At 38.2% G+C, this 23,030-nt stretch overlaps 1 protein-coding gene across 12 annotated transcripts in view; it reads left to right on the forward strand.

The window, feature by feature from the left end:
- The window catches only part of PHF21A (PHD finger protein 21A), a 133,838-nt gene extending 111,147 nt beyond the window's left edge, over positions 1-22,691 (forward strand). For 8 of the 12 annotated variants that reach the window (XM_040560135.1, XM_040560139.1, XM_040560141.1 and 5 more), the window contains 11 exons: positions 1,273-1,359; positions 3,798-4,094; positions 5,849-5,947; positions 7,094-7,145; positions 7,912-7,991; positions 8,450-8,510; positions 10,922-11,085; positions 16,818-16,973; positions 18,636-18,711; positions 19,044-19,147; positions 21,102-22,691. In XM_040560135.1, coding sequence (XP_040416069.1) covers positions 1,273-1,359; positions 3,798-4,094; positions 5,849-5,947; positions 7,094-7,145; positions 7,912-7,991; positions 8,450-8,510; positions 10,922-11,085; positions 16,818-16,973; positions 18,636-18,711; positions 19,044-19,147; positions 21,102-21,356 — 1,431 coding nt within the window. In that variant the 3' untranslated portion in view covers positions 21,357-22,691. Of the gene's footprint in view, positions 1-1,272; positions 1,360-3,797; positions 4,095-5,848; positions 5,948-7,093; positions 7,146-7,911; positions 7,992-8,449; positions 8,511-10,836; positions 10,860-10,921; positions 11,086-16,817; positions 16,974-18,635; positions 18,712-19,043; positions 19,148-21,101 lie in introns of all 12 variants that reach the window. The other 4 variants (XM_040560142.1, XM_040560144.1, XM_040560143.1 and 1 more) reach the window with 2 other exon arrangements.
- Positions 22,692-23,030: the final 339 nt, after the last annotated feature.

The raw sequence follows: 23,030 nt of genomic DNA on the forward strand, positions 1-23,030 counted from the left end.
TCACCACTTTTTCATATATAGATCCTGTTTCCTTAAGTGTATTTTGGAAAGCGCTTTGATTACATCGCACAGTCTTTTCAAGAGTAGTAAAGCTGCTGAACAATCAATCAGCCACCTGAAAATATAAGAAGTAATGTTTTAGAATTGGATTATATAGGCTTCTTGGACTGAAAACCAGCAATTGTATAAGATCATGACAGAGAAATTTTACTTCTGAATTAAAGATTGAAATTTCACTAAACATAAATCTTTATATTTTTTTTGTTTTAAAAAAACACATTTTAATAATGCAAATGAAAGTAATTTTTCTTCCTAATGAGGCACATGTTTGTAATCAGAACAGACTGAATGGAGTTATTCTGCTATTCCCTTTTCCAGTGTCATCCATTGCCCCACTCTCATCTGGCCTTTATGTTCCTGCTCAATCTCTTTGCTGAGTAACTTAGGCTGGGAGGTGATTCTGTCACAATACTTGTCCATGATTTATTTTTCGGTAGTACATTTCACCAAAAATCTCAGAATATTTTCCCAAGCATTAATTAATCAGTACAAGAGCTTTTTTAAGTAAATTGCAATCTTATGTGTGTGGACAGAAGTACATAAAGGTGGAAACTAACATGGACATTGATTTCAGAGCATCTCACTGTGTAGTCACTAGTGCTATTCAGAGATTAATTATGTGGCAGCTCCAATTGATTTCAGGTAGACAGTGAAGTACTTAGGACTCCTTAAAATCAGACCCTAATTGTTTTGATTGGCTTACTTTTGAAAATTTTAAGTTGTGTATTTACAACCCTTTATAGTGTCATTAATATTGCTAGAAATAGAAGAGTTTTAACCTCCAGTTCTTTACTATTTTTATGAGATACTCTTTCATTCTTCTGTATATCACTGAATATGAGAGGACAGTAGTTCATATAGCTGGACATCAAAGGCCGGTATTATTTTCTGTCTGTTGTAAAGCCAATTATTAACTATTAAAACAAATGGCAGTTTCATTATCTTCAAATGAAATGGTTTTAGATCATAGTAGTACAGTTGCACTAGAAAGAAAGATACCTTCAATTTGTGTTCCAGGGTGTACAGGAACAGGGACGTAAGATTAGTTCTGACTTCAATACATTTATAATGAAGAAGCTGTTACTGTGAAAAAATATTTACAGAGTGGAAAACCAGGAACATCAAGTCTGAAAATACATTCAGGAGTTTGATTTTGGTGAACAACTTCAAAGCTGTTTTCCACTTATTTAACTGTCTTTTATGTTCTTACAGCAGGTTCAGGCTACACCTCAGCCCATAAAAGTGCCGCAGTTCATCCCACCTCCCAGACTCACTCCTCGTCCAAATTTTCTTCCACAGGTGAGTGTACAGAGAACAAACAATAGAAGAAGGACCTTAATTATAGCATAAATAGAAGATATTTTCTATGTACATCATGTTTGCTGGTCTTTATTGGTGACCTGGTGGAGGAGATGATTCATCTTCATCAGGTTTGCAGATGATGCCAAATTTGAGGGTGCAGTCCACACACTTGAGGGCAGTGCTGCTGTTCAGAGGGACCCAGACAGGGTAAGGGAGTTAGCCAGCAGGAATCTCCTGAACTTTGGCAAGGAAAACGGCATAGTCTTGCACCTGGGATGGACTAACCCACTGCTTTAGGTACAGGCTGGGGACTGGCAGGCTGGGAAGCAGCACTTTTAGAAATGTCTTGTCTGACAGTAGCTAAATGTGAACTAGTAGTGTGCCCTGGCATCAAAGAAGGCTGGCAGCATATTGGGCTGTACCAACAGGATCAATGGAAGAGATTAGCCACCTTTTCTTTGCAATCATAAAACTGGATCTGGTGCATGGCATCCAGTTCTGGACACCCTGGTATAAGGAGGAAGTTAATAAATTTGAATGAATTTCAAATTTAGGGGGAGGAGGGCCACTAAGATAGTTGGGGGGGGGTAGGAATACATGACCTGCAAGGAGAGGCTGAGAGAGCTGAGCTTGTTCAGTTTATACAAGAGGTTTTGTGGAACCTAACAGCAGCCTTATTTCCAACACCTACAAAGAAATTAAGAAGATAGAGACATAGGTGCATGGCAGGAGAATTACAGACAAGGATCATAAATTTTAACAGGAAAGGTTTAAACAGGGAATGGAATGGAATGGAATGGAATGGAATGGAATGGAATGGAATGGAATAGTTCAGTTGAAAGGGACCTTCAAAAATCATACAGTCCAACTGCCTGACCACTTCAGATCTAACCAAAAGTTAAAGCATATTATCCAACTGACAGACATGGGGTATCAACCACCTCTCTAGGAAGCCTGTTCCAGTGTTTGACCACCCTCACAGTAAAGAATATTTTCCTAATGTCCAGTCAAGACAATTTCTCACTGTGACAACACTTAAAGAGTGGAAGAAGCTGCCCAGAGATGTTCTGGAAGCTCCAAACTTGGAGGTTTCAGAGACTTGTCTGGATGAAGTCCTGAGCAATCTGGTCTCTGCATTTAGCGTTGGCCCTGCTCTAAGCAGGGGATTGGATTAGAGACCACCTGAGCTTCCTTCTAACCTGCATGGGTCTGTGATTATGAGATTCACATAACGATGATCATATATGAAAGTATTTGCATCATATGAAATGAACCCACTGAACTGGTGTTAGCAAAATCAAAGTATCACCCAAGGCCTTAAATTGCTGTTCTTGTTTGCCATTCATGAGCAAAAAAACGAAAACAAGATGTCTTTAGATATTTCCCAAGTGTTTCTGTATTGCAGCAGAAAGTGACATGTTAGCAGCTGAGCAGTAAAACTTGTTTTTTACAAGTTTTTCCATGGTTTGGGAAAGACACTGATTCATTTTAAATAAATAAATAAATAGGTAAATAAATCTTGGAGGAACTGTTTAATTACCAAGATATATGTGGCGCTGTGGCTAAAATTCTGAATCTTTTACAGGAAAAAAAAAAGGAAAAGGGAAGTATAGGCTGATATCTGGTTAAGATTTAGGGACAGTGAGATCTGTGGGGATGTGTCCTAGTTTTCGATGATAAAGTCATAATGGAATATTAAAGATGGATAGGACAATAGAATTTAAACAATGAAAAAGGCTTTATTTTCAGAGTAATGCACTTTACTTCTATACTTTGTAATGATGTGATAAGTAAAAAGTTAACAATGGGCAAGAAATAAGCAAATGTTAGTGGTGGAGGACTGAAAAATTTTTGTGGCCCAAGAAAGAAAAAAGATTAACAACTGCATTTACCTGTACCCTTTATCACTTTCAGTGAGAGATTAATGTATAATCTTGATTTTTGTTTGTTTGTTTAGCAAGATTGGTTGTGCACGTGTCTATTTAGGTATAGATAAAGTTGACAACAGTAACAAGGATTTGCTGAAAATTTGTTGAAGGCTCAGTGTAATGCCTTGAGACACACTTTTAACATGAGCGCCTCGGCAGTGCCGGTAAATATTACATGAATATTTGGCTTGCAAAACCAATATGTTGATTTAGACATATATAAGGCACTTGGCAATACACATGCAGTATATAAATATCTGTGCATCAAAATACCATTTCAAGGACTGTGACTTCACATGCAAATGTTATGGCTGCATCTTATGCAAGTAGGTTTGAAAACGTGGCTTTTCTTTCTCACAGCTTACTTATGACACTATGCTAAATTTACATTCTATAAGTAATCAAGCAACCTTGTATGAATTATACAGGCTGAATTGAAAGACTTGGTAACAAAGTTCTTTGCAGTACTCCTGTATGAATCTCTCTGTCTTTTTTACTTTTTCGTAGGTTCGACCTAAACCAGTTGCCCAAAATAACATTCCTATTGCCCCAGCACCTCCTCCAATGCTTGCAGCTCCTCAGCTTATTCAGAGGCCTGTGATGTTGACAACAAAGTTCACACCCACCTCTTTACCCAACTCTCAGAACTCCATACATCCAGTTCGTGTAGTTAACGGGCAGACAGCAACCATAGCCAAAACTTTCCCTATGGCACAGCTCACCAGCATCGTGATAGCAGCACCGGGTACCAGGCTCGCTGGACCTCAGACTGTACAGATCAGCAAACCAAACATTGAAAAACAGGTACAGATAAGAAAGTATCTACTAGATAAACATACTGGGTTTATTGCTTTATGGAGCCAGTTTTGGAGAGGGTAAGAAATGGAGAAATTTTCAGTGGGTACTGGAAATATTCGTGTTCCAACAACAATACAAATTAAGGAATGACTTTCAACTCTTGGGGTAGAAATTACCTTTTCTTTAATATGGCTCATTGGAATCTTATTCTCAAACTTCAGGGGTTTTGTTCTCCCTGTACTTTCTTAACTTCAGTAGTTTATAAACAAGCAATATTCCAGGGCTGTACTAATTTATTGGATACCGAGTACAAACATAAGTCCGTGTTCATATCAGGCTTTTAAGAGACACTGGAATAATATTTTCAGTGGTTTTGTTTTTCAGATAGTGACTACAAAAAGGCAAAAAAAAAATTACGCAAAATCATAGGAGTATATAATCCAATAAGTACAATAATTTCTTCCTTGATCTTGTAGTCTTGTACACTTGTGATTGGAGACAAAATAGTCTCGCTCAGCTTCTGAAGACTGGTAGTTTCCCATGACTAAATTGGATTGAATGGGCGGAAGGGTGACCTTCAGAAACAGAGCATTCTGGATGTTTAGTTTTAAAGTCTCTTTCCAGTAAAGATTTTCATAAAATAAAATTTTGCTTTAGTGTGGGTTGCAGCTGCAGTCCTTCCCATTCAGTTCAAGTGAAGCAATCTTCTGTTTCACTTTTAACTCCTTAGTATATTACATGTTAGTAATATTATAATACTATATAATGTATAATACGTTATCTATAAGATATATATTTATGTAATTGTGCATATGTTAGTATATATTTCACTTACAACTCTTTCATAGACAAATGTGCCTTGAAGTTATCGTCCATATTTGAAGTCACCTATAGAGACTGTGAAAAACTTGTGCATGAACATTATGCTCATGTTCAGTTCTCCTCATGAATTCACATGAGTAGGTTCTTGTGTACCTCAAGGCAGTCTTACAAGTTATTCAGCAATACATGCCCTTTTCATATGATTTGAAGTTGTACTTTTACAATACTGTACTTTTGATGCCTATTCCTTTTGATGTCAGCAATATTCATTTGCTCTTTCAATAATTACTGGAAATTCAAGGAACTGTTGAAAACCGTGCAGAAAAATGCTGGTGGCTTAACAATACACAATTATTTTTGTATATTTTCCCTACATGGTAAAGGGGGAAAGTTTGTGTCTCTATAGAGATTACCTTAATTTGTAGCATCAGCAGCTGTGCCATGGGTTGAGGATTGTCATGCAAGGTTTTGTGATACCATTGCAAAAGATTCTAACTTCAGAAAAGAAAAAAGTTTCAGAAATGTCTGAGATCTTAGGAGTCAGAGAGACAGTATTTGAGCCATTCATAATTCTTCATGAAGACCAAGGAGCCAGAAGTACAAAATACATGTACCATGAGAATGTTTTGTACCTGGAAGTTTTCCATCCCATACAGTATAGTGATTTCTGTAATGGAGTTAACTCTTATGATGACTTTTATTGCTTGCATGGCTGCTTGGGTTAATGGAATGGTAGTGAGGCTGCTCCATCCTTTGTTAAAGCAAAACACTAATTAACATTCCTCTCACGTCAGATTCCTCAATTAAGTCTTTGTTAGTATACTGCCAGTTTTAAACTGTTTTTCTCCTGTGTCTGCTAAAGTATTTGTTTTGCTTTATTAGTCAAAGTAAAAAAGTCATTCTTATCACTGAATGAAAAAAACACTGTTTCTTTTCAGACTATTAAACCACACGTGGAAGCAGAAGAGAAGCAAACAGAAAGTCGTACAGTTACTCCACCTGCTGCACCGAAGCCAAAACGAGAAGAAAATCCACAGGTATCAGAATGCATTCAGAGCTTTCTTTTAAGAAAAAAAAAAGGAACTACTCTGTCCTTCAGAAAACAGTTTTTCTCCTCTGTTCCATCAACACTCCTAAATTTTTATGTTCCTTACATTCCTGTTGGACAGCAATAGCTGATAGGGCTACAGAATAAGAAATCTAAATAGATACAATGCATTTGCATTTTCCAGTCCTGAGATGCATTGGACTTCTGAGCCTTCTGTCAAGCTAGAAGATCATAATTTACCTCTGATACTTCCTTCAACCAGGAGGCTAAGATTACAGCGCTGATTTCCATTCCTTTGAGCTTTTAGACTTCTGAAGTTATTTTTAATGCTGGAGAACTGTCTTTATCTTGCTTTATGAAATACTACCATTCTGGTGAGCAGGAGGGAAAGAGTAATGTATGTTCACATTCTCCCAGTTCTTATTCCAGTTTAGGTATAGTTAGTCTAGTGATTAGTGATATTATTAGTGATTAAATGGCCAAAATGGGTATTTTTAAAGCCTTTCTGCCATGGCAAGCTTTGGAACTGATTACAACTAAATGTTCTGCTATGTTTGTTTTTTGTAGATGGATTCAAACTGACTACTGTGAGCATTAACTGTTGTCAGTACCAATTCTGATTTTTAGATGTCTTTGCAATTCCTGCATTAAAATTAGAATCCTTTAAGAAAGCCATAGCCCTTATCAAACTGCAAATGTAAGCCAGAGTTGCTCCTTGTAGTCTGCAATAATCATAGAGATAATATAGAGATCGTGTTCTGCAACCAGCAATGTTTTGCTGGCAAGTGAACTGTGTTGGCATTTACTAAGAGCCAATCACGTAGTTGTTTCAGTGCTGGATTGGAAGTAAAGAAACTGCTTTCTTGTTACTAGCTCTGCCAACTCTGTGATCATGAGCAACTGGCATTTCCCTACATCTCAGCCTAGTTTCCCATCTAGAAAATGGGACTGGCGTCTATATTCTGTAAAGCAGATTGACATATATGAATGAAAAGGAATTTATAGAAGCAAAGCATTATTAATAACTTCTTTGTTGCTTAGTTACCTGTCAACTGACTTTAAAGGGCCGAAGTAGCTTATCCTAACGATTGGAAATGTTATGATCTCCGTGTTTTTATTTTTTTCCTTCTCACAGAAACTTGCCTTCATGGTATCTCTGGGACTAGTTACTCATGACCATCTGGAAGGTAAGAAAAATGTCATAAGTTGGTTCTTGAGCTCTCTGCTTCATGGCCATTCCGAGTTGGAAGTTCAGGTCCAAAATATTTCTGTATTAAGTGCATTTGGGATGCCTGTACTCTTAATCTTAGTCTCTGTTGTGCATCCTTTTTATTCCCCATGTTACATGGACACAGATCACAGTGGTTGGGAAGAAAGTGTGTGTTTTGGTAGTAGGAAAGAAGTTTGTGACAGTATTGTTGCTTTTAGGGCAGCCCCTGTATCTGAAAAGTTATGCCATGGATAATTTTATGGTAACTCACATCTGGATTTCTTACTTATTTCATGATTTCATGGAACTGTAATCTGTAAAGGAAATGAGTTGATAGATAATTGGCTTTCTTAATCCTATACAGTGAAAAACAGCTTAAATTGCAACAGCTTGCATATTTCTGTACTGCATTTATTTTTAAGTATTGAAAAGATTACGAGAGGCTTTTAGTTTTAGCTCTCAATTACACTGACCACCAATTTAAAAAGTCATAGTCAGGGAGTACTTTTATTTAGACAGAAGATGACAGTCATTTTGTGAATTAGTTGAGCACTTACATTCCTTGTCAGATCTTAGTTTTCAAACCTTCAGAAATTAGAAGTGTGACAAAGTTGCCTGTATCGATTATGAGTGGTGTTCTGCAGAAATCTTCACAGCTATCTTCACATGCAAACTGTATTCTGAGAACTTCATATAATTTCTGAGGCCCGTTGTTTTCTAACCTGAATGCTTTGTTTTACAAGAAATCCAAAGTAAGCGACAAGAGAGGAAAAGAAGAACAACAGCAAATCCAGTATACAGTGGAGCAGTTTTTGAGCCTGAGGTATTGATCTCTTGCCGGGGGAAGCTAGTACTTTCATTCTGAGCTTGTGTGTTTTTCTGCCACATTGCTGCCTACTAAGCTGTCTCAGTTCTAACTGGACAGGGAAGCTATTGTTTATGATTTAAAAGGCCATTGCAATGATATAACCCTCAGATTTTTAAAAAGTAAATACATTGGGGTGTTCTTTTAATACTTGCATCCCTTTCTGCCTTCCCCTATGTAAAGCTGACATTAAATGGCAGTGTGTGTTAGTCCTAGCCATTAGGTCAGCTTGCATATTAGCCTGAAGCAGTCCAGATGTCAGAAGTAGTATAAAAAAGCTGACCTTTCTGAAGCTATGCTCCAGAAAATAGAAGAGCCAGTCATCTCATATAGTACTACCATGCTATCCATCAATATTGCATATAGTTGTTGCCAAAAATGTTAGCCAGCAAAAATGGTTCTATTCTCCCCTACAGCGCAAGAAGAGTGCAGTCACGTACCTGAACAGCACAATGCATCCTGGGACACGCAAAAGAGGTGAGATACTTAGACTTGTCTCCTGCTGTGTGCCTCTTTCTCCATCTTGTGTTTGCAGTTCCCTTCTGATAAGAAGAACAGAACAAAGAAGGGCATTGCAGTACTTCATTTGTATAGTGAAGTTCTGTGGTAGACACAGATCATGACTTCTAGGGATTAGCATAGCAGGTTTTATTAGGCAGCTCAGTGTTTCATTTCAATTTCACTCTCGCCCCACAAAAATAGAGCAAAGTGAAAGGTGAGATGTTTGAACATCATTTAGTGGTATAAAGCTGCTGTCAAGATCGTCTTGTTAATAAGTAAATTGTATTGCTACCATCAAGAAGAAGGTGGTTATGGAAGAAGTGTCTCTGCCCAGAACAGGAGAGGAAACTTAGTGTGAGAAAAGCTTGTTCCCTACCATGAGCAGAGATATGTCCTTGGAAAGATTTTATCTTGAGAAAGAAAGACTATCTTGCTCCTTGCTCATACTGAGCACTTCGCTGCAAGCAGAGTGCCACTCATCCAAACAGGAGAGATGATGTTTCATACAGGTATGCAGTATTATTCAGTAGAAATTCTTCTGTAATACAGGTGAAATTTTAAGACTTAGGTTATGGTGAATCAGATGAGTCAGAACAGCATAGCAGAGAACTTGATACTGTTTTTTGTGCATGGCATCAACCACACATACATGACAATCTTTCCCTGATTTTTGACGATTTTCTGCAGTTTTTACAGACTTAAGCAATCGAGCATATTTAAAATCCACAGTCTAATCTAGCATCAACCAGTTCCAGTTCTGTTGTTTTTTTGTTTTGTTTTGTTTTGTTCTGTTTTGGTTTTTTTGGCTGCAAGGTCATATATCCATTTCACGTGTACTCTCCTTGACATACCTTGTCAGTCCAGAAGGCAATGTGGCAAAACTGACACTTCTGCAGCCATTCTGTTTCTGAATAAAGCACATGAGCCTCTAGTGCCATTCTCTAATGACATAAAAAATATTTTTTTAAATAGCATGATATAGATTTTATATAGAGAGAGGTTTGCATTTGATCTGTGGATAAGTAAATGTTCCTACTTCTAGTAACGATTTCTTAATTCTGTTTTATAACTCATTGTGAACTGCATCAATGAAAGAGTTTGCATGCTCTTGTACTTGATATTCTCCTAGCCTATTTATGCATGCTGACTGCTGTTATGCTCTCTTTTTTTTTCTCCCACTGTTGTGAGCCTGCACCTTGTATCGGTACCAAACTAGTAGCATGCATTTTCAGTTGACAAAAGATTTGGATGTATACATTTGTTTTGTGATTTAGTATAGCAATATATTAGGTGAAAAGCTTATGCAAGCAAGTGCCCTTGAGAGCTTTAGTTTAATTCTAGATGGTGCTGAGCATGTCAGAAATTTCAGCCATGGACATCACTATCAGAAATCCGTTTCCAAGGACATACTTAGTTCTGGAACATATCCAGACTTTAAATGCTAGGTTTAGCATGTTAATAGGTATGGACTGACAATCTGTAAACATAAAATCCGAAGAATTATTCCTAGATCCTAGGTCCTTTATGTTTACATATCCATAAATTACCCTGGAGAAGGGAGGCAGAAATGATGGTTACATATTGTTTTTTGCTGTCTTCTTTTGCATACGTAATTTTATGAAAATAGTTACAAACACATTCTGCACTTCTGCTAGTCTAAAGGAGCACATGGGAGTTGTGTAGAATCAAACGTATTTGACTGAGAAATGCTAAGAAAGAGCCCAGGATTTGGGTGAGGGTTACAGTGGAAGACCAATGATAGATTACAGCTGGTAGTGCTGGGGTTATGAGTCACAAAATAGGACCTGTTCTAGCCTAATTTAAAAGATGTACCAGTAGAGTAGAAAGTGCTGATCTGTGGGTGAGTGGGTTTAAAAAAATGGGAAGAAAAGGAGAGGGTTGGAATGGTGAGTGTTGGCCTGTGATAAAGGACTTAACCTTTGTGTAGATTTATGCTGGCAGTAGAAAGATAGGAATGTGTGGGATAACAGTAGAAGGGATTTAATAGTAGTTATTGTGGCTTCTCTCTAGTTTTGATGCTAACATGCCTTCCCTAAAAACTGAATAGCCTTGTTTCTAGGAATGGAAAGCATTCCCACACTGCTTTTGTGAGAGCGATACTTTGACCCTCGACAGAACTTGTTTCTATTTCCTTCTGAAATACATCTTTTAAATGTTCTTTCCTTGCAAAATTCTACTTAAAGATTTCTTTAAAATGTTTTAATCTTTGCTTCTGTCCTTCCACTTGTAACTTTTATATTAATTTCCTCTCTGTGCTACATCATTTCCTTTTTCATGCTAGCCAATGAGGACCACTGGCCAAAGGTATGTAAGATCATTTTTCCTTTTTTTTGTTTGTTTGTTTGTTCCCTTTTGTTAATATGTAGGTCGTCCACCTAAATACAACACGGTGCTGGGGTATGGGGCTTTGACCCCCACATCCCCTCTGTCCAGTTATCCTGACTCCCCTGAAAATGAAAAGACAGAGACCACATTTACTTTTCCCGCAGCTGTTCAGCCTGTGTCCCTGCCTAGCCCCAGCTCCACAGACGTAAGTAACTCTTGGGGAGGGGGTTACTTTTGGAAAGATATGTAGAAACAGTCGCAAGGAAAATCATTGCAGATTTTGTTTCTTTAGTCTCACTCATCCTTTGTCCTAGTTCAGTGCAATGAAATGGTCCAGCATCCTTTTAAAACCCTTCCTTTTTCCTCCTGCACCTATGTTCTTATCCTGTAGAGATTTTATTTATAACTCCTTCAGTGTATTGAAACACTGGGAGGCACCAGGCATGCTAGATGAGCTCATTTCCTTTGTGCCATGTCTGAGATCTTGTCTGACTGAATTGAATCTGTCATCCATGAAAATGGGGGAAGGGGAGAATGAAAAGTATTACTTACAGACCCTAATAACAAAAAGTTGTGGTGTTTGTATGATGAGAGAAGGAAAACCTCCTAGATCACTCAGGAGAGCCAGGAGCCGTGTTCACAGCATTGCTTATGGTAGTTCTGGTGTACCAATGTAGCTGAATACATTGCCCCTGTGATCAGATCACTATATCTGTCTTGAAAGAAATTTGCCCATTTTGTTATAATTTATAAAGAAGTAGGTATACTTTTTTTAAGTTAAAAGATAGGATTTGCCACTCAAAGTACAACTTTTTTTTTTAAGTTGCTGAGAACTACTGAATTATTTCATTATTTCTAGCAAAAACATGATGAAAAATTTTAAAGGTCATGCATAAACCTCAGAAGAGAAATAGTGAGAAAACTTGGACTGAGTTTCTGTGTAGGTCTTACAGGACATAACGAAGGGACACTATGGCTTGTCCAAAAGTGTACTGTTACTCTATTCAGTATGGGCGAAACAATTCATTGCATAAAAATTCTCAGGAGGTGTAGTGTAAAAGTAAAGTGCTTGCCTTTTAGTGACTACTAATTACTGGGTACAATTTAAAAATAAAAAGATGCTTGCTTATTTAGTCATGTCATTGCAGACTCCTGCAATCTGAGTAAGTGATCTGTGGGTTTTTTGTTTGTTTGTATGTTTGTTTTTTTACATATTTTCACAAATATTAGAGGCCCAACAACTTGAAATGGGCTTTAAGGAAGAGCTGGGCAGCTTTATTTTCATCTATGCAGTTTCACCACTGTAAGTGCACAGACTGAGGGACCAACTCTTTTGGCCACATACAAGAGGGAATAGAAGCCAGCTTGTTGCTTCTAAACTGTATTTGTTCTGAACAGATAACAGGAATAGAAATAGTACAAGTGTGTCTGAGTCACAGAAATAAATAGATGCAGTTCTGATACACAGGGAATATGTATGTGAAAGTAGAAGGTGCTCTTTTATGTAGTCACTTTTGAGAGCAGAATAGCACTTGACTATAAAAGCCCTTTGCTGACAGTCAGATGAAGGAGACTGTGGAACAGCCCCTCATAGGGAGGGTGGAGCAGCTCCACCTCTGGGGTCTTCTATAACTAAGCAGTAAAAATGACAAGTAAACATGCTGAAGAGAACATTTTTGACACTGACCCCAAGAGAAGGGCTGGATAATGTGGTAGGTCTTTTCCGTCTCTGACTTCTGTATGCGAACTGCCGGTCTTTTCCCACTGTGTAAGAGCTCTCAAAACAGTATAATGTGATGTTGTCCTGTTTTCCAAGGTGCCTGGCGACAGCAGGCTAAATCAAGAGTAGAGAATTTTTGAGGCATTCTAATCTAGTTCTGAATGCCGTGAATTTTCTGAAATTTTATAGTATTTAGACCTAGATTATGGATTATTTCAGTATTCATTAATTACGAAAATAGAAGTATTCTAAAGGAGACAGTGGAAGTTTACAAAGAAGGTAGTTAACATTCTCTCTTACCTGAGTGTATTGTAATATAGCACAGTAGCACTCTTTTCCCTTTAGAATAATATTTAAGTCCCCTTTAAAATGTTTACAGACAAGTGATTTAGTTTATACATAAGCAATGGTTTTAACATTTTTGTAGGTTTGCTTTTTCAAAGGAATTTTATCCCAAAGTCTCATTCAATGTATATTCCCTATCGGTTGAGCTAATTCTTTAGACTTTTCAGAAATATTTGGTATTGAATTCCATGTAAGATAAAATACATGTAAAAGCAGAAAATATATTTCAACATGACAATCAAAATATAGAAAGGTCTATTTATTCCAAATAGGATAGAAAATGCTGCCTGTTGTTACAGCTCCCAGCTTTTGGGGACCTACAGAATGAAAACATGAGATGTGCATGCCTAAATAAAAGGTTATTTCAAAAGTCCCAGTTAAAGCCATTCAGCAGTTTCCCAGACAGATACAGAAGAAAACTGCAATTTTACCCATCTTTAAAACATTTTTGCACTCATTTACTGAGAAGGTCTAATTCATATAGGCTTTAGAATGGAAGTTTGATGTTTAGTACATAAATAAACTTTGCTTTTAGCCAACCTGTAAAAAATACAAATCAAGCACTCATCACCACAGCCCAGAAAGGCCTTCTTGCCTTTCTCCTGAACTGTGAATGACAGAGATGAATTTTGAAGGGACAATGAAGCAGGAACTTGAGATGGGATTGGAGATAAGAGTAGAGGAGTAGAAACTAGGAATAGAGCCTAGGGAAACAAACAAAGTAATACAGTAGGCACGGTTGAACAAATCTTTTTTTTTTTTTTTATCTGTCTGGCAATTGGCCGTGAACCATTTGGTTATGGGTGATTCTCCCTCACACAGTAGCATATTCACCTGGAAGATGGCAATTGCCTTTGACAGTCAATTACTCAGCAGCAAGAATAAAGCAAAACTGTTCTCTGTCTAAAAGTCTCTATTCTAGTGATGGTTCAAGTCTGTGGTCACAAAATGCCTTTTTATTAGTAAATTAATAAATGGTCCAGTTGAGAAGAGCATTAGAGAACATGCAGATTGCAAAGTCAAACCCATAAATGTTAGAAAGTGCCAAGATTATTATTGCTTATGATAACTTAATTCACTTACATCATGCATATATATTATGATCATCTTTATTTATGTGGTCTTGCACAATTGTTGTCACAGAATATTTAGATTTCCCACGTTATTCCAGTGAAATGTACATATACATATATATATTACATATTCAAACACATAAACTACATATACTTTGGATATGACACTGTATTGTTCAGTTCTATTCCTAAAGCCAGGCACTATTGCTCTAGCCACTGTATATAAAAATAAACTGTTAGCTGTTCAAAAAGCTTTAATTTGCTTTCTGGTTCTCTTGGTACAGAGGAAAGAGCAAAAAGTGACCTTAAATCACCTTTTATACTGTCTCTGTCCTGAAATTATTCTTCTGTCTGTTTAGCCTGCAACGTATGTCCGAGCATTGTCAGCTAGCTCTGCTCTAACATAAGTTGGCTGCATATAGTTTTCACAGAGCTGGTCCAGACACTGAGATTAGTGGGGTGCATGTCACATCACATTCAACCCCCTTCATGCATATATTTATTTACTGTCTAGAAAACCTGGGGCATTTCTTTGGAATTGAGCATTGGCTGGGATTTGGTATGTCCAGTTATTAATTTTGAGGAAATACCCTGAATTTTGTATTACTGTTTTGACAAACCAAAAATAGGACTATGGATTTTGTGCACGTGTTGCCATCCTGATGTGTTCAGCCACACTGCATGCTGACCAGTTGTATTACGTCTGGATTTACAGTGTTCTGTTGAATTTAGAAGGCTCTGGGTCTAAATTTCTAAATGTCACCACCTCAAGAAGCAACAGTTTGCATCTCTTGTGTAGGTCTCTTTCTACAGGGTACTAGATATATCAGTTTTGGTTTTCAACACACCAATAATTGGGCACCTGAGCCAGATACCAAATGCCATTTGTAGTCCGTGGCAACCGAAGGCATCTTAACAACACATGTAATACTCTAGAATGAGAATTTTCTTGTAAAATGTGAGAATTTCGCTCTTAAAAATTTCATTAGGTTGCAGAGGATTTTGCATCTTAGCTTATGTCACATCTCCTGTCTGCCTTCTTTTCCTTACTTGTACTGGCAGAATGCTTGATGGAGGAAAAGAAGTTCTTCCCAGACTGGTTACACAGATCACTTCACAAGAAGCATGAAGTGTCACTCATTTCATTCTTCTGTTAACACGGAAGAGCTCTGTGGTAAAGCATGAAATAATACCGTAACCCACCTCTCAATGATCCCTGGAGTTACGGAACCAAAACATGCCGCTGAAAATTCACTAAAGCTTGATCCTTTACAAAACACGGCATCAGTGCTAACCTTGGGAATTAAGAGAAGAATAGCATTCCCTTCGGAGAAAGGCCTCATCAGCAATAGAGCCGCCAAGTAGAAACCTTAGCAGATTGCCTGTGTCTCATTCTTCTAATATGTTTAATATTTTATCCACAGTAGAGGTTAGCATCATTTTTCATGTCTGGCAACTTAATGTGTAAGTGCATGGCCAAGTCCGATATCATTCCAAGATGATGGAACTTATTCACACACTTGAAAAGACCGCACGGGTCAAAATGAAGTACTGCGAGTGCTGATAGTACGTATATACAGAGGGAGTGTATATGCGCAGTTTGACTCAACACATGCATCTTAAGATCACAGTCTTGCAGATGTTGTGCGTGTGAAAAGTTGGCTGAAGTCAGTGGGAAGTGCATATTTCTAACTCCAGATGGGGCCTAGAATATGTCAAGTTGCCAGAAAAGGCCACAGGTGGAGAGGGGAGAGGAGTTTGGATGCCCCTTTCCTGCTCTTTGGGTGCTAAGCCATTTTTCTTTCATGCCTCTTTGTTCAAATATCCAAAGAACAAAGGAAAACAAACAAACACCATCACCACCACTACCCCAAGCATGAGATGGGAGTAATAGGAGGAGAGAGAGAGAGAAGAAAAAGTGACAAAAATTAGACCTATATTTTTGGGGAGTTAATGGCTTTAGAAAAGAAATTTCTCTAAAGGTGATAAAGTAGTAATTTGGACTGGATTTTTTTAAGAGACCTTGTCAGTATGTTTTCAACTCTTTCTGGGGGAGAAAAAAAAACACAGACCCTTAGTTAGAAAGTCTCTCTTGCTATTCTTTCATCCTGTCTCTCAACCTATGTTAGTGATGAAACATAGACCACTGTCTATAGAGAAAGAGAAAATTTTGAGTCATAGCTTATTTGGTGCAACTTGAGGTAACCTGTGCGAGGTAAAAAGAATTATCTCAGAACATATAATTCATTCTGTTCTTTTTCATTTACAAGCAGAGCGCTTTTCCTTCCACTTTCATTTTTAAAGGTGACCTAAATATTTGACAGTGTTCTTTTAAGTCACTCAGTTGGGGTTTCTTACATACTATTACTGGAAAGAGACAGCCTCATCAGCATTCCCAAAGTGAAGTTGTGCTTACATCCAGAAATGAGAAGGGTTAAGAAGGAGAATAGCTTATCATTTTAGGCCAAAAAAAAAAGCAGGGTAAGGGGGGAATCTAAAATAAGACAGGCTATGGGGTATCAGTTGTTAAGAGAAGTTTTGGTAATAAGTGTTTGTTGTAACATTTTACCCTGGGAGGACAGAGGGAGTGTTTGGGAAGACAGATGTCAGTGTTACTGACGTCATGCCTGGTTTTCCTGTTTCACCTTCTAAAGAGGGCTTGACCATTTGGAACCCCCTTAGAAATAGTTTGTGCTGTAAACTTTGCATTTAACAATGATGTAGATGTCAAAGGTCAAAGTTCACTTTTTGCCTTCTCTCTCTTTCTCTCACCCTCAACCCTTCCCCTCAATTTTATAGGGCGATATCCATGAGGATTTTTGCAGTGTTTGCAGAAAAAGTGGGCAGTTGCTGATGTGTGACACATGTTCACGTGTTTATCACCTGGACTGTCTGGACCCGCCTCTGAAAACCATTCCCAAGGGCATGTGGATCTGTCCCAAATGTCAAGACCAGGTATTGTTTGACAGACAGTGTTATACACAATGCACTGTAAAGATTTTTCCAAGTTAAAGAAAACAATCATATCACTTGGCTTACTTATATCAAGACAGCCTGACACTGAACAAATTTATTTGGTCTGCAACAAGGCTTGTGTGAATTTGATTTGATTACATCTGTTGGAATGCGTGCAAGTACAAAACCGTTAAGTTTTACTCCCAGACTTGGGGTCTTTATTTGTTACCCTTGTGGTTTTACTCTTTCTGGGCTGAAGCACACAAACTTTTGGGAAAGGTTCTCTGCTGCTCATAGAAATTTTCCTGTTCATCCCAAGTTCGTTGTTTCTTCAAAAGTTATTAGCATGTTCTTCTGGATAAGTAAATAAAACATTTGTAGAAGCCTACATCAAGAGATAGAGAAAATATAAACCTCTCTTTGGTTATATAAATCAAACACCAGAGAGGTTGACTTCAGTGATCTCTTTAATAACGTTGTCCAGAATCAGTGTAACGAGGATGGACAAACAGCTTGGTTCTTCTTTCTTCCAGATCCCTTTGTAAGAGTACACAATGGAATCAAACAGATGATATTTTAATATTTTGTTCATAATTGCATTGAGGTTACAAGACAAAGAAGTAAACTACTGTATTCATAACCTTTTTGTGGAACTCCAGAAATTGCAAAGGGTTGCTCTTAATCAGCAGCCTGAAGCTGTTAGTGTTCTGTCTGATTTAGCATCTTGTTTAGTCACCCACATGACCTTTGGTTAGCCAGATGGTAAAGTAAGAAAACAGCCTGGCATATGATTTGCTGTTCAGGAGAATGAAAAAGCAAAACTGAAGTGACTTGGTCAGTAGTTGCAAATGAGGAGGGAGAGTTACCACTTTCCTATTCCTGGTCTTGTGTTCCATCATGTAACCCTTCTCTTTGTATTTCAGTGATAGGTTCCACAAAATTATGGGGAAAAATGGGAGTTATTTCACTGTAAAGTGACCGAGTCCTCTATCTTCTGAGACGCCCCTCTGATTTCACATGTTAAAAAGACACAGTACATTTTTCTTCTCAAAATAAAGGTCCTTAGGAAGGAACATGTTAGGAAGGAATATGTAGGTAGGAATATGTTAGGGAGGATCTGAAAGGCATAAATGGGTTTTACCCCTATATAAAGAGGATTTGGCAATTATATTAAAATGATTCTAGTAAGAAGGGCAGATAGGACAGTTTCATGTTTTACTAGCCAGGAAGTGTGGTATTTGAATGTATGGTGTGGAGACTGCTCTGTGCCATGAGAAGTTTTCTCCCAGAACATCTGAGATCAGCAGTTTGTCTGAACCATGAAATAATGTTTGTCTCCTGGCAAGTTTGAGTTCAGATACATTATCTTTTCATTCCTCTTTTAAGTTGTTCAGTTTCATTAGTAGAGTTTATTTGTGGCTATGGAGGGAATTTGAGAAAATGCTGACATTTGTAAGAAACAGGCCTCCTTTGTGGGAGCTACGGTACAGTTGTGAATAATTCCCTCTGTTAAATCTCAGAACAGGTCTGCAAAGCAGACATTAACAGGGCTCAGACTAATGATAGCCATAAAGAAAATCCTCTGCCTTTCCCTCTTTCTCCTTTCTCTTTTCCTAGGAGTAGATTATTTATCATCTAAATCTCTACACACTTTTCTTTCAGATGTTAAAGAAGGAAGAAGCAATCCCGTGGCCAGGAACTTTAGCAATTGTTCATTCATATATTGCATATAAAGCAGGTAGGAAAATGGGGAGCAACACCTTTGCTTCAGTTTTAATACTGGAAAATGTTGTTGAGGGAATGGGACAGAATGATACTTCCTTTAGGAAAGGAAATTAAAGGGAAAGAACCTTAATCACTAGTGAAGTGTAAATGGCAGTCAAAATATTTATTAAGCTTTCTGTGATGCTTCTGTGTACAGGTGAAACATTGGGTGTGATTTATTGCAAAAGTTGTTGAATTGATTTTAAACACCCCCTTTAAATGAAACAGTTCACAGCCTCTATCCACAGTTGTAACAGAAACAATTTAAATATTATTTCTTGACGTGATGAATGTTCTGTTTTGCAGCAAAAGAAGAGGAAAAACAGAAACTACTTAAATGGAGTTCAGATTTAAAACAGGAAAGAGAACAACTAGAGCAGAAGGTCAAACAGCTCAGCAATTCCATAACGGTGAGTATTGCCGTCCCAAATAACTCTGCACCTGTCCTCTGGTGCCAGAATTCAGAAAGAGAACTGTAGAGCCCATGTGCTACACCTATCTTCCACTGGTTTTACTGAGAATTGAATGGGCTCTTTCCTGTGTTTTTTTAGGACTTTGGGGAGCAGGAATGAAATGCAGGCAACATATACTTACAACGAGTAACTTACACATGTTCCATGCTGACTGTGCTGTATGTACTGTAGACATACAGTGACCTATAATAGCAGCAGGTGACAAAAATGACCCACAGCATTATTGTCTGTGGGCAGCAGATAAATTCTAATTCTCCAATGGCTCACTTAAGTTTGAATAGTTGGGCCCCTGTGTATAGTAAGAGTTACATTCTCTGCATTTTCCAGACATTCCTAGTACAAAAGTGACAGTTTACTCACAACTGGCTCTTGGGCTCCTGACATGTTGGCTTGGCGGTCAGCAGCTGGACTGTGCATGCCTCTGCATATTATTAATTGGACATTGTCATACTTCTATCCAGAAGCTGTGGTTTCCACCTTAATTTATCACAGTAATTGGAACATACATATTAATTTGCTCTTTCTTCTCACCTTAATATGCAAATCAGGCTCTTGAGGTGCCAGTGTAAAGTTTGAGGCCCTCACTTAGCATAGGCTGAGTCTGTATCACAGAATGAAAAATACTGAAATCTATGTGGCAACTCCTGTAAGGCTGGATACGTAAGTACAGACTTGTTTTTTTAAATACAGATGTGCTGTGTGGTCTCTGTGTCTTTACCTCCTAGGCCAAAAGTAAGCGTCCCATGCTTAAAGACCTCTAAATGCTGATGATACAAGTAAAACAACTATGAGCAAGTAGGTGGTGAGAGATGCTGGCTAGCGGTTCTGGAGACTGTCATCTTCTGGTTATCAGTAGCTGGGCATAAACTGAGCAGCACTAGAGCACTAGCACCATTTCTTAGTGATGTACACAGGCAGGGGCAAGCCTTGATAAGAGGGATTGATAGTAGGTAAGGAGAATGGTTTATTTGCTATGATCAAGCCATCGCTTATACTTTCATTGGAACTGTCCAATAAAGGCGGATTAGATCTAAATTTCATAGAGCTCTTATGATACCAAGAGCTGTGTGTGAAAACAGTAAAGCTGAAACCAACAGTGTCTGGAGATCAGCATGGATAAAATATTTGAAAAATGTAAGAAGGTTGCCATCTCCATGTAAGAACCTGAATGTTATAGATATAAAGTAGCTACCATCTCCTTTTTGAGAGTTTCAGCTATAGATACAAGCAGTTTTTCACTCCTGAAGCATCATTTGTGGGCATTTTTTAAAGTTATCTTACCCTGACTCTTATCTGATGAGCTGGCTATTGCTTCTAAGAGAAATAAGTGGTCGCAAAATAAGATTTTCAAATGAGGAAGGGTTTGTTTTTCTTTTCAAGTGTCCCTTTATTTATTGAGAGGAGGAAGTGATATTCCTGCTAAAGCATGTGTGAAAGCAAAGGTTGTATCCCATTAGTTGCATGCACACACTGTCAGCAATCAGCTGCAGTAGGACGCCTGAGTTTGCACATCTGAGCTAAAGAAATTTCAGCAATGCAATACTACTAGAAAAATAATAAGAACATATACTTGGAAGTTTCCCTTCAAAAGGAACAGAAAAGGATGGAGCTGTCTGTGTTGATTTGCCAAGCACCTTGGGATGAAAGGGCCATACTGGGTGACAGCTACGTAATGACAATTTAATTCCACAGCCTGCAAATATGAATTCTCCTATGATCGCAGCTCTGAGGCTCATTTTCTTCTAGGCTGAAATTATAGGTGACATTGTAGCTGCAGTCTTTTCTGAGTACTTACGTTTAGATCTGCAAACGTTGTATTCCTTCTCTTACCTTCTTCCATTCATATGAGGGTAAAGCTTGAACTTACTACTGCTTTTTGGTCTTGCTGCAGAAATGCATGGAAATGAAGAACACCATTCTTGCAAAACAGAAGGAGATGCACAGCTCCTTGGAGAAGGTAAAACAGCTGATCCGCCTCATCCAAGGCATCGACCTTTCAAAACCCATAAACTCTGAGGTCAATTCAGTAGCCATCTCCAACGGCATGGACTCCACTAACAATACTAATGCTGCCACCTCCACCTTAGCCCCCTCCCCTTCCCAGAGCTGCATGGTGAACTGTAACAAGGGCGATGAGACTAAATAACACAGTGAAGTGCAGAAGGAGCCAAGGGAGGTGGCGGCGAGGAGGAGGAGCAAAATAACGAAACTCTAGAAAAGCAAAACCGGATTTCTTCTGGAAAGTGCAGAATTCTTTAGTTCTTTGGTTCCAGAGAGAGCGTGAAGATGCTTGTGCCAGGCGGCACCGGAGTTTGCCAATTGATCCTTCTTATTCTGTGTGTACATGCAAAGTTTGGATCATGTTACATGAATAGTGCCAGCTGGGGGTTCTTTGCCAGCACCATGCCAAGTGAAATAATATATTTACTCTCTCTATATTTTACACCAGTGTGTGCCTGCAGCAGCCTCCACAGCCACTATAGGTTTGTTTTATTTTTGTTTGGGGTGAGGAGCAGGGATGAGGGAGGAGAGCAGGTTTCAAATCCTTATTTGCAGAACAGTTTGTTTAGCTAGGGGAAAACAAAAACAAGTCCAAAGAGCCTGTGGGCTTTTCCTGTTTCTAAACTCTCAGTACTATTAAACCAAAAAAACAGAAATATAAATTATCAAATCCCAGTGCCCAGAAGGGACAAGTCTATCAAATAAGCAGTATTTACTATTGTTTAGACAGGAGATGTACAAAAGGAAAGGAGATGGACTTTTCACTGAGTAACCAGCACATGTACAGGCTGAAGATCTACTGTCCCAACAGCTTTGGGTTAATCCTATTTCTTCACATCAGATAAAAGACATGCTTTGCAGAATTGGTTTGGGTCCTCACACTCATCCAGAAAGCCTGTGTTGGGAATGGGAAAATAGAGGGCCAGAATCCAGGGTCAGCTTGGAGCATTGGACGGAGGTGTCCCAAGAGAAAATGTGCATCGATTACTTGAAAATGAGATTCCAACCCTTTTCTATATTTATAAACAACAAAAGTATCCTGAACAAAGTAGCACATGACCCAGATGTGTGAACTGAACAGAGAAATGTCCTTTTCTTTCACTTCCTTTCTCTTCTTTTGGTAACAAGAACTAAATAAGGAATAGAAAAGCTGTTTTTCAGGCTGACAGTCTAATTAAAGAGGTAGATGGGACCTTGCATGGTATAGATTAGAAGTAATAGTGTCAGTGAGATACAGTGAGTCTTTGTGAGTCCTTGTGTCATCGTTTTGGGCACTGTTTTTTTATGCAAGGGCAAAATCTTTGTATCTGGGGGAAAAAAAAAACAAACAACTTTTTTAAATTAAAAAGGAAAATAAAAGATATTGAGGTCTTCCTAGTGTTACTTAAAATAAGATCAAGGTAAGAAACATTGTAAAAAAAATACAAAAGTGCTATTTGTTTCCTAAACAAGTGATTTCTATTAAAAAGGTGTCAGAACTGGAGAAAATGCTGTGTACCTAGAATTTTTTAACACAGACTTTGCTTATTTATGATGACATTCTGCTGTGTTTGTGTTTTAAGATCCAATGGGACAGCTTCCATAGATTATACCATACATGCTACTGGCTAAACTCTACAGAGAATCAAATCCTACAGTGTTGGATCTCACCCCACTTGGAGGATCCGCCAGGCTTGTCTCTGCTGTTACCATATCTCCCCCATTCTTTCACGTGTTTGTAACCCAGAGAAAAGCATTGGCAGCGTGCTTTAGTACTTTCGTGATATAAACTGATTAGAGCTTGAGAACGAAAGACAGTGAGTTTGTTGAACTGAAATCA

Source organism: Cygnus olor, chromosome 5 (genome assembly GCF_009769625.2).
Source record: "Cygnus olor isolate bCygOlo1 chromosome 5, bCygOlo1.pri.v2, whole genome shotgun sequence".
In the NCBI taxonomy this organism is placed as follows: domain Eukaryota; kingdom Metazoa; phylum Chordata; class Aves; order Anseriformes; family Anatidae; genus Cygnus; species Cygnus olor.